A 14,850-nucleotide genomic window follows, 5' to 3' on the forward strand; every position below is an offset into this window, starting at 1 on the left:
AAGCATCCATCTTTTTAACATCTTTCATCCACTATACACCTGGGTTTTTGGGTCTTTTTCTAACTTATCGCCCTGTCGTAGGCTCCAGCATCCTGCCGTTCTGCCCCAGCTTTCTCCCACCACATCCCACTTCCTTCTCATTCTTTCTCTTCCTTCCCCTCACCTTTGTTCTCTCTCCCTCATTTCCAGGTTTCTGTTCATTCTCTTTGGAGAGCAGTTAAATTCTTTTTTTTTTTTTCTTTCTTTCTGTTTTTGTTTAGCAAAAACCTCTGGGTTTCAGTGTGTTCTTCCCGATTTCTTCACCGGGGCTTTATCCTTCACCTTCAGTGTGAATTATCAGGGTCAAGGCATCTCCCCGCCACCCCCACCTCAGGCCTGTTCCCCCAAAAGGATTCCAGTCTTAGCTGTGAAATAACTTTTTTTTTTTTTTTTGTCTTTTGTCTTTTTAGGGCCACACCCACAGCATATGGAGGTTCCCAGGCTAGGGGTCTAATCGGAGCTACAGCTGCTGGCCTACTCCAGAGCCACAGCAATGCCAGATAAAGCCACGTCTTCGACCTACACCATAGCTCACAGCAGCGCGGGATCCTTAACCCACTGAGTGAGGCCAGGGATTGAACCCACAATCTCATGGTTCCTAGTCGGATTCCTTTCCACTGAGCCACGACAGGAACTCCATGACTTTTCTTTATCCTACTGTGGTAGTAGACAACCCTTACTTTCATCCTCAGACTTTCCCAGTTGAGTAAAAGTAGGTTGTGTGCAAATAACACTATGTTTTTCTGAGAATTAATATATAGAATAGAGAAAAGGCTTATCTCAGATTATGAAAAAGTGTTCTCTGAAGGAAATAGGTTAATTATTTAACACTAAATGTTGGTGACTAATTGGCTGTCAGTGAGCTGTTTTATGATTTGAAGAGTCAAGGAGAAAGGTCTGTTTCCTAAACTGGTACTGAGAAATTCATACAAAATGAAATGTGTTCACATGGAATATTTTAAAATAAAGGATGCTCCATGGTCTGTTCATACCCTCCCTTCAAGTAAGCACATTGTTGCAAATCCCAGTGAGCTGAATTTTGCCTTCAGATATTTCTACTGCTGGACTAGAATATTTAGGTAATATGTTTTGAATTATGTTTCCCTTGTTTGAAAACTGGGAGTGCTAAATATTAGCCAAGTGAGCCGGTGGCGTGGGTTCTTCCCATCAGTGTCTTCTCTTTGTGTAGATGCCAGTTTCCTTCTTACTTAGCAAAGATACATTGATTACCCTTGTTATCCAAAATTACACCCCTGCCAAAAATACATAGGAAGGAAGAACACTTAGAAAAGTCAGTGGTTGTTTTCATGCCATTTAAATATGTCCAAAGGAACATCGTGTATTTAGTTTCACCATTTCGCACCAGCCTCCATCCCCAGCTCCATTTGGGGTCCTAGAATAAATGAAGTCTGTGAGCCAACTGAGTAACTGAATGACTCATAGCCTTCAAATACAAACATCAGTAAATTAATAAAATTGTTTGTTGGACTCAGAAAATGAGCTCAGAGCCCTTTGACCTTCCTAGCCTCCCTATTTTAATATTTGGGGCATTCCTGGGAATTTTATCCTGTGTTTGACAAACAGTAATACAACTCCTGGGTTAAGCTACTTGCTCTGGAGAAATTTTATGGTAAAAATGTTAATAAGAAAAGGAGAGTTAGATATCCAAAATGCCGTAGCATCATCCTTTGGTGTTTAGATAATAGATAGCTGTAATTTTCTTGCTCTATATGTTTTCTCTCTTTTCCACAATGAGTATGTACTACTTAGATGGTAAGAAAAAGCAAACTCTTATAAGGGGACATATCTCCTCTCAAGATATGATTTGGCTCGAATATGGGTCAGAGACATACAGTAAGAGAATCCTAAGTCCCTCTTTCAATTCAGGAACAGCAAACTCAGGAATGAAATAGATTCATTCATATAGTGAATAAAGTGAAGGATGCTTGTATGCCAGATTAGCAAGTGAGAATGTCCTAGAAATGGTGCTTATTTATAGTGTGCTGATCACATATGATAATGAAGATACAAAGAGGTGTAAAGTGCTTCCCACCACACTTTACCCACAGTAAGAACTTAGTGAAGAGGCCATTTATTATGATGCTATTATGCTAAAATGCATGGTCAATGCCTAAGAAAATTATTTTGTATCCCCTGCTAGAGGGAGGAAGTTCCCAGCCTTGGCCAAGGGAAGAAGCATCCAGTGTCTGTATTTTCTTACAAGTTCTATGAGTGATTCTCATGTGCCATCACACTGATATCCCTGTACGAGTATCATAACCCAATAGAAAACCCAAAAGGCTAAGGACAAGGATGACTAGACCACAACCCAAGATTTCCTGCTTCAGATGAGTGGTTCAACTCAGACTGAAGAGGAGGCTGAGATTCTGCAGCTCAGCAAAGCAAGCTAGTCAGGACTTCTCATATGACCTAATGTGATTGGTGGCGGGAGGCAGTCAGTACAAGGAAGAAGCGCCAGATGGTTAGTCATTCAAGTGGCAGCCAGGACAGAAGCTTCATCATGATTTGGATAAATTAGAGTCCCTCATAGTAAAAGACCTGTTTCTCTGGGGTCTGGAGAGAATTCCACAAGAGGCTCAGGCTGGAAGTGTGAGGCAGACTGAAGAGTAAACCAGTAGGAACCAGTGATCTTGAGTTTGGGTGTCATGAAGGGTGATGGACCTGTGTGGTCCTCGGTGCCATCTACATCACAAGGCCCCTGGAATGTCTATAAAACTGCAGATTCCCAGCCAAACCTCAGACTTGGCCTGACTACAGAGCTCCAGGCTCTGGCCTATGAAGTAGCCCCGGCAACCAGCGTTCCATGTCGTCCTTATAAATGCTGGACTGAGATCCAGCAATCCAGGCACTGTCCCCAAGCCAAGAGTCTAAGCAACTTCGGCCACACTGACAGTTGGCCTCAGCCAGATAGGCTGTACTGGTCAAAAGAAAATCCCACGCAGGGCATTTTGACGTGTTAGAAAGTTTGCTAACTACCTCACCTGTATTGAATCATTTAATCCTGACAGCAGCCCTGGGCAGTGCAGGTTTTATCACCCCATTTTATTTGAACTTGACTAACATTAAATAAGGACTAAGCAGTGAAGCGTCAGTTCAGGTTCAAGTGTCTGAGTCCATATTCCGTCCACGTTCCACAGCCACCTGCTCCTCCCTTAAGAGCATAGGAGAGAGAAAGGCAGAAAGATTGTGAAACCCAGGGGTGCGGTCTCTTGAAGAGAAATCTTCCCTTAGCAAGCCTAGGGGTGTGAACAGTGAACACTGAGGTCACCTGCAGCAGGAAACCCAGCACGGTCAGCTATTTGTAATTCACATCTTACACTGTGTGCGTGCTGTACACACACGTGTGCACGTGCAACGTAGACGACTGTCTTTAAGGTAGTGCGACGCCTCCTCGCTGTCCACATTTGAAAGCCATCCAGACGCGCTGTAATCAGCCGCAGTTCAGCCAGATGCTAAGTTGTTTGTTGTGGTTGTGCCTCTTCTGGTAAACTCCACACGCAAACCGCAAGCCAGCTGTTGCTTCGGGGGAAAACGGCTCTATAGGCTACAGGTGCACACCTTGTTTCACTGCCAACTGTTTCCAATTTCTTTTCAGGACAAATTGCCATTAAAAGGGGGGGGGGCGCATTCATCTGGCCCACAAGCCTCTGAGAAGAAAGACAAAAAAAAAAAAAAAAACCTGAGGCGATACCAAGCTGCTCTTCGGGGCAGCGCCCAGTGGGGGCAGAGCACTGGGTCGCCGGGCCTGGCTGTGTTTCCTTCAAGCTCTGCACTGACTTTGAGGAAGCTTGGCATGTCTTTGGTCCCTGACTTGTTCCCCTGAAAGTAGGATCTTGGATCTGTGTTTATCCATTGTCAAAGCATGTCCCTTTTCTGCTTAGTGCTCTTCAGTGGCTCCGCGTGTGAAAACACGCCCAGATCCTCAGCGTGGGCTCTTAGGCTCCACCCCCCGCAAACCACCAGACTTGTTCTTTGCCTGGACCGCAAGGGCCTCCTTGCTCTCTGCCACAAGGGGCTCCTGCTGCCAGGCCGCTCTAGTCACCGTTCTCCTCGCCCCTTTGCCTCCCTCCTCACCTCGTTCAGCTGTCACTGTTGGGAGTGAGACCTTCCCTGCCCCCTCCCCACTCCTCCCCACCCCAAGTGCACGCACCCTCCTTTCCTGGCCCCACTTTGTTTTTCTCCACAGCACTTATCACCAGCTCACATGCCCTTTTATTTTTTCCCGTGATTTTTCAGACTGGAAGGACCGTTTTGGATCATAGCAGGGAAGTAGGGGGGAAAAAAGAAAACTAAAATTAATGAAGTGAGGGAGACTATCTTTTAAAAACTAAACTACCCACATGAAAAGGAAGGAGAAAAGACAGCAATAGTTACAATTTTGATAAACCCAGGTATGTGGTCAACACTTTTTTCAAAATACTTGGGGGAAGGGAGGCAGACATAAGAAATAGAGCACGAAAACAAGAAATTCTTGGGAAGGTGCTGTCTTCCGCTTGAGTTCTCAGTAATACTTTAATGGCCTTGGTCTGACAGTATTCTGATTGATAATTTGGTCTTTTTGGCAGTTGGATCATGAATCTAATTGGACGGTGTCGCACAGTTTCGGGAGCAGAAATGAGAACCCCAAGATGGGAGCAGGACTACCATCTGCAGCCCATGGGCAAACTGGGATTATTTTATGAATATCTGGAAATGAGTAAGTCGCCAGTGAAGTTTTTGGTGATATGAATTCTATCAGAACATGCTTCGGATCCCCAAAGCATTGATATCGAGCTAAATAATTATCCCACATATTGAAATGAAGAGTAGGTTTTTCTCCACTAGATAAAATGATACGATCAAGCTTTGAAATAAGGTGACTGTGATGGGTTTTTTTGTCAATATTTACGTCGTGCAAAGCTGAAGATTTATTACGAAGCAAGGAAATGGAATATTCATTGAGGTACCTCTTCACGATTAATTCTCCTAGCACGCTAACCGTGTTGTCTAAGAATGAACTCAGAGCTATTATTAGATATGACTCAGCTTGGGCTGGAGTCAGTGCAGCACAGCTGTTGGCAGATCCCTTTCTGAACCCAGTCATGTAAGCAAGCCTGTGCAAAAACCTGTGGGAGCAAGGAACACAGGGGTCCCTCTCCTCCCCACCCCCGATCTCACACCTGCCTTTGACGTTGTATCTATTTCTTCTGGCTGGTAGTTTTTGCCTGGTTCCCCGAGTGACCTCATGGTAAATCATCGGCTTGTATTTGCAACTGTTTCGCTGGTCTGGAATTAAGATTTAGCACGAGTCCTCTCCTTTGTGAATGTCTTTGTCATTTTTGTACTATTTGCTTGGGTTCTGTTTCTCTTCAGTTGAACTTGATTTTGAGCTCTCTATTTGGTTGCCTTAAATGGAATCTTCTCAAAATAGATTTCCATAGGAAAAACCATCTTTTCTATTATGCATGACACGCTTTTATCTAATAGAAGGCTAACAATGGATATATTTCGTATGTGCCCTTTCAGCTCACTGTTGCATTGAATTTCAGTTTTTTAAGCTTAGGAGAACTGGAAAGGATTTTGGTTGAGAGGCTTTGCATTTTTGCATGGGGGTTTGTGTATTTGCAAAGATACTCCTTTGTGGTTCCTGTTTACAAGTCTGCAGATAGGGGAGGTTTTTATTAAATCACATTCTACATATAAAATAATTGCTTTTAAAAATATACAGTATACATGGAAATGCATCTGCCTCTTTTGGTGAGTGAAAGGTTTGTTTTGTAGCTTCTTCAGTCAACAATGCTTTGCAGCCAGGAGTCTGATTTGAATTTCATTTTTGCTTTTGTTATGTTTTGTGACCAGGTTTGACTAAGGGTGTAGCTGTAGTAAATAAGGTAGACACTATAGTTATTTATGTAGATGCTATAGTTACTTATTCTATTTCTTTTCAAAAGGACTGTAAGACAATTACCTGTTGTTCCAAAATGACTGTAGATATATTTTAGATTGTAGATATTTTTTACTAGAGCTGTTATCAGCATGAATACTAACATTCTGGGATGGAATATCATTTACTACTTTAACACAAAAAAAAAATCTTAGAAAAAGTTATTTTTCTGTAGTTAGTCAAATAAAGGGCATTGAAAAGAAGAGTTATATGATCATGCTTTGGGGAGAAACTGGACTCTTAGAATTTCATAGTCTGATTAAAATAATTATCAATTAAATAATTTGGCCTCACATAAATGGACCTAGAGATTATCCTGTGAAATTAAATCAGACAGAGAAGGACAAATATCATATGATACCACTTATATGTGGAATCTAAAAAAAGAATACAAAAGAACTTATTTGCAGAAGAGAAACAGACTCACAGACTTTGAAAACAAACTTACGGTTACCAAAAGGGAAAGAGGAGAGGAGGGATAAATTAGGATTTGGGGATTAACAGAGACATACTGTTAAATATAAATTAGAGAAACAACCAGGTCCGACTGTATAGCACAGGGAACCATAATCAAAAAATAAGTAAATAAGAGTTCCTGTTGTGGCTCACTGGGTTAAGAACCCGACATAATGTCCGTGAGGATGAAGGTTAGATCCCGAGCATCACTCAGGGGGTTAAGGGTCTGGTGTTGCTATGACTTAGACCAGCAGCTGCAGCTCCAATTTGACCCCAGCCCAGGAACTTCCATATGCCACAGGTGTGGCCATAAAAAGAAAAGTAAATGAATGAGCAAATAAATAAATAAATAAATCAGCCTCAGTCTCCCTGCAAGAAAAAGATGGCGTATCAGCTGTTAAAGAGGGATTTTTTAGGTTTATTAAATTATTTTCCTATTACCCAAATAATCCCTAATGCCTTAGGAAGATGAATCAGTTTCTGAGACTAGGCAGTCTGTTTATCTCTATTCAGCACCAAAGTGAAATCTGTGTTTCGTTCGTGTAGTTTGTCAGAGATGGAATTTCCAAGTGCCTTTTGAATTGCTTCTGTTCCTGTAACATAAACACAGAGCGCCTTTGGTGGTGATCTCATCCCCACAGCTTCCTCCTCCTGGTTTTCCCTGTGTTCATTGATGACACCACCACCACCTTTTTCATTACTGCCTCTTAGCTACTGAAGGAAAAGACCTCCTGAGAGACAACCCTGGAGCCTTCCGCTCTGGCCCCCTCTGCCATGGAGGGAACTAGTACTCACCTCTGCTTGAATACCTGTCCCTGCTTCTCTCCCTAGAGGAATTCCTGCCAGGCCTCAGCAGGAACCCTTAACTTTTCACCCCACTTTCCAGCTCTCTTCTCTAGGTATCAAGAGCCCTTGATTCCTGTCTTGATGGTATGCACTTGTATGCATGCCTTTCTCCCTGGCTGGTAGATGCATCCTGTTGGAAGTAGCATGCAGGCCTTTGCATCTTTCAGTCCTCAGCTGGAACATGACTGCCTAGGCCCTCATACATATTCATTTAAGTGACTTGAGCTTGGAGTTTCAACACACACACACAATTGTTAATAGCTGTTAGTTGAGTTGACGGTAACGTTGCCCTAGCAGCCCCTACAAAGTTCTGGATGGCATGTTTGTTTTTTGGAGTGGAGTTTCTTTTTTGTTTTGTTCAGTGAATTACCCACCATCCTTTGAGAGTATTAGAGCAACCCTGGGGGGGTTAACCAAAGTTGCCTCCCCAAGTGTATGTTCCTGACTTCTGAGAACTCGAACACAGGACATAAGAGAAATGGTCAATCTTAAAATCTGGAAGCTGTAGGATACTGTTTTGTACTCAGACACAGCACAAACACCGGTCTCTCGAGAACTCAGTGATACCTTCCCAGTGGGCAGGTGCCATACATGAAATGAGGTGAAGCGATGAAATCGGCCCTGTTTGTCTGCAGTACTGCCTCTTCCACACTTGCCATGTTCACTTAGCTTCATCTATTATTTTCTCCATTTACTATAATTGTCAGTTGCTCCTCACCATTTCCTTGCACCCACCCCTTTCTTTCCCTCTCTCTCCAGCGCTATACCCACCCAAACTTTCCCTGCATGCTCCAGGACTCAGGCCTGTCTTTCCCCACAGCCCCCATGTCTGTTCTGTTTCTGCCTACCACCTGCATTGGTGATTCCTCATCTTTGCAGGATGAACTTTCCAGAATGGCAGAGAGGTGACTGGGATGATTAGTTGGCCTCTCATCTCTTTACTCATTTATTCATTCACTCATTCATCCATCCATCCAGCAAACATTGAGCATTTGCTATGCCAAACATTGTCTCAGGTGCTAGGGACAAATAGGATTTGGTGTCTGCATGCACAGGGCCAAGTAAGAGATGGTGAGTACTTGGTGGATTGCTGAGCAGATGAACACAAATCAGACTTCCTATAGCAGGTGATACATAACCTGGATTTTGAAGGGTGAAATGAAAGTGAGTTATCAGAAGTGTCATAGAGGTCATGGACATTTCATACAGAGAGAGGGATGCAGTTTTCAAGTACAAGAGTGTGAAACAGCTTGGCCAGTTGGGAGAATGGCAATTAAAGAATGGCTAGAACAAAGGATCTATAGGTGGGAGTATGAGGGAAGCAAGGGCCATATCATGATGGGTCTCTTAGGGGACTCGAACTTATCCTTAAAGAAATAAGGATACGTTGGGATATTTGTAAGCAAGAGAATTGCATAATGTTTATGTTGAAGAAGATCTGATTATGCTGGCCTTAGCTTTTTAAAATTGTTTAAGTAAAACAAAAATCAAAGGGGAAAAACATTCCACAGAGAAGAAAATACTTGGCCATATTTTTAAGCTGACTAATAATCAAATAAACAGGGACCAAAAACACGCATTGGCTTTGGAATATGCAGCATCCCTCAGAGTTAGCAAGAGGAGTCTCAGTCTGGAGGTGAGGGCCACGGGAGACTTACAGCTTTGAGTGGTGGAGAAATAGCCAGCGTATGTGCTGCTTCAAGAAACTTGGCTATAGGAGTTCCTGCAATGGCAGCAATGGGATTGGCAGCATCTCTGCAGTGCCAGGACGCAGGTTCAATCACCAGCCGATGCAGTGGGTTAAGCATCCGAGTTGCTGCAGCTGCAGCGTAGGTTGCAACTGCATTTCAGATCTGATCCCTGCCATGGGGTGGCCAAACAAGAAAAACAAAAAGAAGGAAAGAAAAGAAACTTGGCTGTAGGAGTTCTTGTGGCTCTGCTAGTCATATTCATTTCCACTTCCATGAGGATATAGTTCGATCCCTGGCCTCACCCCATGGGTTAAGGATCTGGCGTTGCTGTGAGCTGTGGTGTAGGTCACGGACGTGGCTTGGATCTCGTGTTGCTGTGACTGTGGTGTAGACCAGCAGCTACAGCTCCGATTCGACTCCTGGTCTGGGAACTTCCATGTGCCTTGAATGCAGCCCTAAAAAGGCAAAAAAAAAAAAAAAAAAAAAAGAGTGAATGGCAAAGCATAGAAAGTATCAGAGAACAACAGAGGGTCATGAGAAAGTTTCAGGCAAGGGTTATTTTTGTTTTTACAATGGGCGTTTTTGGCCTTGCTGAGTTGATAGGCCTTTGTTGTTCTTGGTTTCCAAAGCTGTTTAGAAAGTTCTTCTCACTTGACTATCAGAAGAGATTATATCAGGTTGGTTTTTCCTGGTGCTTTATTTTTTTAATTAAAAATGTTTAATCCATCTGGAATTTATTTTGATGTCAAAAGTGAGGACTCCATTACCGGTTCTTCCAATGATTTAGCTAATTAACTCCAATACTTGAATCCACTGATTTGAAGTATCGCTTTTATAATATTACTAAAATCTCATGAGTATCTGCCTCTGTTCTTGAAATCTATTTAATTCATTCTGTTAATGCACTAGTTCTGAACTGTGTCAGTTACCATAGCATTATAATAGACAGTAGTATCTCTTGGAGCTGGTCCCACTGGATCCTTTGTCAGTAATCTCTCTAACACTGTCAAGTTCAAACATCCCGCCTCATTCGTTTACTTGTGGACCATCACCTTTCAGCTTTTTTCGAGTCCATTTAGCATTATTAACTAAATTTGCATTTGAATTCTAGATTTTGGGGGGAAAAAAAAAAACCTGATATGTCCCCAAACTTGAATCTTTCCAGTTAAGAGTGTGGTTCATCCTACCATTCATTCATTATTTGTTTATATTTTCTTAATTGTCATAACTGTCTTAACACTTCTTACTAATTTATTTCTAAATAGTGTGTGCCTTTGTTGGCATTATAAATAGTGTCTTTTCTCCTTTGGGTTTTTAACTGGATTTCTCATTAATAAAGTCCTAGTTTCTGGCTTCTCTTGGATAAGGAGAACTGGCAGCATTGGGCCCTCATTCCAGGATGGGGACTGGGAATGGTGCCTTTCATTAGGACATGCACTTTGCCAGTTACTGCACCCACTCCATGCATTTATTTCTATGACTTGCCTGGCCCCTGTAGGCAGATGAGTTCATTAGGGTTCAGTGAGTCATAGACACAGATGTGGACGTCACTGTTTGGTGCCATGCCATGTCTCTCTGACATCACCAACTCTGGTTCTTGCCTGACTTCCCTGACTATCATGGCTCCTGTCTGGCCTGTAGACCAGCCAGATCTTTCCTGACTGCTTTTCTGCAATACATACTGGCCTCTCAGACCAGGAACAAAGGCCAGCTCCTCCTACCCAGCCACCCACTCCACTGTCCTGCCCTTCCTGGCCAGCGTGATCCCTGCCCCTTGGTTGGGCAACAGCCCTAAGGGAGCTGTAAATTTCCCTCTCATCCACTGTTTTAGTTACATACCTGTGCTAGTTTACTTTAAAGGTCTTCCAAGTAGGAGGGAAGGGTCTAAAACTTTTTTAGATCTCTAGCCTTATTGCTTACCTCTACCTCCGTGTGGTACAACTTACCCCACATCTCTGCTGCCCCCTCTAACTGACATAAGTTAGAGACAAAGAGAAAAGAGCTTCTAAGCAGCCACCAGCACAATTTTGACTTACTGTGACCACATAGTCTGCAATAATATCAAGATAAAAATTCCTGAAGGATTATATTTTAACTTATGCAGACACTTATTGCATACATTTGTGTTTTGTATAAATATCTCAAATTCTCTGTGTAGCACTTACTTTCCCCAGATTCAGGGGAGCTTGCTCATTTGCCTATTTTCAGCATATCTCCTCCAACATTCTCTAAGCACAGCCTTCCCAAAGGTACATTGCTTACTTCTTTTTAACTTGTGACATCCTTCCATGATATTCCTTTTTTTTTTTTTAATCCTAAATCACAAATTATCTTCCAGCATTCTATTATTTCTACACTGAGAATGAATAATATGCTTATGGTGTCCCAGGTTTATTTATGACCAGCAAAAAAAATATGGTTGATTAATGTTTTTAAATGTGTTGTTCCTATCAAGTGTATATATGTAAGAGAAAGGCTCTAATTAGTCTTCTTCCCAGAGAGGTTATATTTGTCTTTCGTTTGGGTTCTTTCACTGTTGAACATTATTACCGTGAACGTGTTTTCTCTTTGCAATTGAGTTCGCTGTTTGCCTTTCTCTTTACAAGAGGAAAGGAATATGTGTTGTCCTTCCATCCATCCACCACTCCATGATGTGTGTCCATTCCATTGACAGTTATTCAGTTTGGGTTCGTCACCTTATTTGTGGCCTCTTTTCCATTGGCCCCTCTGTTGGCTCTGGTGAACAATATATTGGAAATAAGAGTGGACGCCTGGAAACTGACTACCCAGTATAGACGCATGGTACCAGAAAAAGCCCAGGACATCGGAGCATGGCAGCCCATCATGCAAGGAATAGCGATTCTGGCTGTGGTGACCAATGTGAGTAAACAGGCTTCCCAGGGTAAAGACCTCGAAAAGTCCAAAAACGCATTAGCATTGCTTCCCAAGGAACCCGGTGTTCGGCACTTTTTCAGGTGGGAGGAAGATGCTAATACTGTCAATCCATATAAACAATGTAATTGTTGTAATTGTTATTATTTTGAATATATTTTGTTTATAATGATTCATGACGTACAAGATCTCTTCCAGAGGCAGTTGCTAAGAAGAGACTGTTATAATATTGTTGCTTGTTTGCTAAAATTTTCAGTAGCAACATGGTAATAGTATTAACAATAAGCACTAACTCTTTTAATCCTCACATGACTATAAATGTAACCCGATAGTGTTTGTATAATGGAGATAGAAAACTGTCCTTTTAGAGTTTGAAGAAGCGAACATAAGAGCAGGCGTTCTACCATCTTTTACAGTATATTCCAGACTATCCACCTAAAATAGTGACTACTTGACAATGAAGTGCATTTGTTTGTTACCTTCTTGTGCCCTGGGGCAGAGGTTCTTCAAGGAGGCAGGTTCAGGGCAGGTCCCCTCTCTCCTCCCCATTCCACCCTTGGGCTTTGCTGCCCATCATTGGTCACTGCTAAGCATCCTCATGCTCTGCTGTGTCTGAGCTGTGAGGGAACAGAACTCCGTTGTTTACAACCTGTGCTGATTATGGACTTGTCTGAACAGTCCCTCTGCCCCCACAGGCCAAGAGGGAGCTCCCAAGCAGAGCAATTCCCATGCCAGCCCCCCAGGGAACTTCCTTCCCCGGAAAGGCCCTTAACAACAGGGCTGTTTCCTCCCTTCCTCCACTGCCAATTTCACTCCCAGGTTATAGTCCCCAACAAAATCTCTTAATCATGTCACACTCACCCTGAGTCCCCGACCTTTTCCCACAAGCACTTGTAGGAACAGAATAGTCTGACAGCACCTGTAGGTCGGACTCCTGGAGGCAGAGAATTGCTGAGCACTGTAGACTCTGGAGGCAGACCCGAGCCCATCTCCCAGCACTGCAGCTTCCCAGCTGCCTGGTGTTGACATTCAAGAGCTTCGCTTTATCATTTGCACATTGAATGATTCCCTCCCACACTATTTTCAGAATATTATACACCACAAAGAGCGCTTAGAGAATTCAGTGAGTTCAAGCATGGAATGCAAAGAACCTGGTCCTCATGGAATGTTAGCTGCTGCTCTGTTATCATCTTCATTATACATCATCATTCCCAGGGACGGTGTAGTCTTTGTCAGGTGTCCACACTAGAGGCACAAGCATTTTACAGTGTGTCACTGTCAGGCTAGGGGTCTAATCAGAGCTGTAGCTGCCGGCCTACACCACCGCCACAGCAACGCAGGATCCGAGCTGCATCTGCGACCTACACCGCAGCTCATGGCAACGCCGGATCCTTAACCCATTGAGCCAGGCCAGGGGTCAAACCCGCAACCTCATGGTTCCTACTCAGATTCGTTAACCACTGAGCCATGACGGGAACTCCCATGGTCACAGTTTTACACAGTGAAGCAAATTGTCTGAAACCCAACCATCACTCCCCAAGAACCTTCAATTTATCTGAATTGCATGCTACCCCTCCTTTTTGGAGAAAGTTGGCCAATCACATACAAGAAACAATGGCTAGGTTATGTCCCCACCTTTAGCATCCACGGTGTTGCGAAATGTAGACTGATGTTCAGAAATTGGCCAGTGAGACCTTTCGCGTTCCACCGTCATCAGAGCACGAATCTGTCATGTTCAGTATATGCTCTGCGACGCTAAGCCAGGCAGGAACGTGGACCTGTGTGCTTTAAGAAAATTTTTAGCAGCCAGGTTTGAAACTAAAAGCGTTTTCATTTGACCTTCAGCCAACCAGAAAATTCAATTGATTCCCACTCCCCATTACTCAAGACGTCCTGGTTTGATTGTATCAAGCACCTTTTCCACATCTGCCCTGCATGGCTCCACTCCACTAGTGCAGGTGAAGGACAGGCTCGAACTCCAAGGCTCCTCTATGTGTGTGCGTATGCACGTTTGTACATGTGCACACAGGCACACACATGCCCACTGATTGGTGCTACTGCTTCCTATCCAGTAGTTGTTTTGTCCTTGTAACTCTGGCATTATTTTATTACACCCTAGAAAAACTGCTATGAGATCGTTGGTGAAACTGTGGACAGTCCTTTTTCCCATAATAGGGCTTATGGCTTCCAAGATGCAGGTCCTGTGTATGTTTGTATTTATGTCTGTAAGAATTAAACAAGTATACTATACCCTCACCTATGTAATTTGTGCTTCCCCAGTCTAATGGGAAGAATAATGGCTAACTTTCCATATTAGGAGAACTTTTAGGAAGTAGGAAGAAGCCACCAGGGGTATGAAAGGGCATCAAGCGGGAGGGCCATAAAATCATTCGTTTTTAAAGCTGCTGGTTCAGTAAATAAGCTGAATTGACATTGTTGTATCATGCCAGAGCATCTGCTCTTGAAGACCAATTTTAATTTATTTTGATATAAATGGAAAAGTGGGTTCCGAACAGTGTGGGAAACAAAGCACACCGCATTTACGTGTACCCTTGCAGTGTGTCTCAAAGCAGCTCAAATCAGGAGGAAAGCGTATCTTGTCAGAAGAAAAGAGAGTGATCTTCCTTATTGGAATTTCTGTAGCTTCCTGAAACACATCCGTAGGGGATTCTATAAAAAACTATTGTTGAGTTAAATGATAATAGGAAACTTTCATCTGGTGAAATCTGGGGAAAGTAAAATATTCTTGCCTTATACCATCATCACCACTGCCACCACCACCACCACGAGGCAAGCCTGCACACGCCCCCAGAGAGAATTCACATCAGAGGAACTGACAAAGCTAGTTCTACTGGGGGGAAATTTTGCAATAGACAAGCCCCATTTGTTGCTTTTCTGGCTTTGCCTGAGATGTTGTTGGTAGGCAAGTGGTCTCACTGTGTCTAAACCATATGTTCAGGTGAATACTGTTAAAATCATGCT

At 43.1% G+C, this 14,850-nt stretch overlaps 2 protein-coding genes across 9 annotated transcripts in view; one reads left to right on the forward strand and one right to left on the reverse strand.

Annotated features, from left to right (window-relative positions):
• The window catches only part of ANO6 (anoctamin 6), a 368,316-nt gene that overhangs the window by 341,987 nt on the left and 11,479 nt on the right, over window positions 1–14,850 (forward strand). For 4 of the 5 annotated variants that reach the window (XM_084957199.1, XM_005655713.4, XM_084957197.1 and 1 more), the window contains 2 exons: window positions 4,626–4,756; window positions 11,651–11,856. In XM_084957199.1, coding sequence (XP_084813325.1) covers window positions 4,626–4,756; window positions 11,651–11,856 — 337 coding nt within the window. Of the gene's footprint in view, window positions 1–505; window positions 4,350–4,625; window positions 4,757–11,650; window positions 11,857–14,850 lie in introns of those variants that run through there. The other variant, XR_014804019.1, reaches the window with a different exon arrangement.
• Window positions 474–14,850, reverse strand: part of LOC146403488 (uncharacterized) — a 327,016-nt gene continuing 312,639 nt past the window's right edge. The window contains exons 4-6 of one of the 4 annotated variants that reach the window (XR_014804045.1): window positions 13,504–13,653; window positions 8,944–9,145; window positions 474–3,707 (exon numbers count right to left, since the gene is read on the reverse strand). The gene's annotated coding sequence lies outside the window, so the exon portion shown is untranslated. Of the gene's footprint in view, window positions 3,708–7,626; window positions 9,146–11,274; window positions 13,654–14,850 lie in introns of those variants that run through there. The other 3 variants (XR_014804044.1, XR_014804046.1, XR_014804048.1) reach the window with 3 other exon arrangements.

This window comes from Sus scrofa, chromosome 5 (assembly GCF_054392235.1).
Source record: "Sus scrofa isolate SSC_HxYL_T2T_F1_AM1 chromosome 5, Sscrofa_HxYL_maternal_Yorkshire_Landrace_v2.0, whole genome shotgun sequence".
In the NCBI taxonomy this organism is placed as follows: domain Eukaryota; kingdom Metazoa; phylum Chordata; class Mammalia; order Artiodactyla; family Suidae; genus Sus; species Sus scrofa.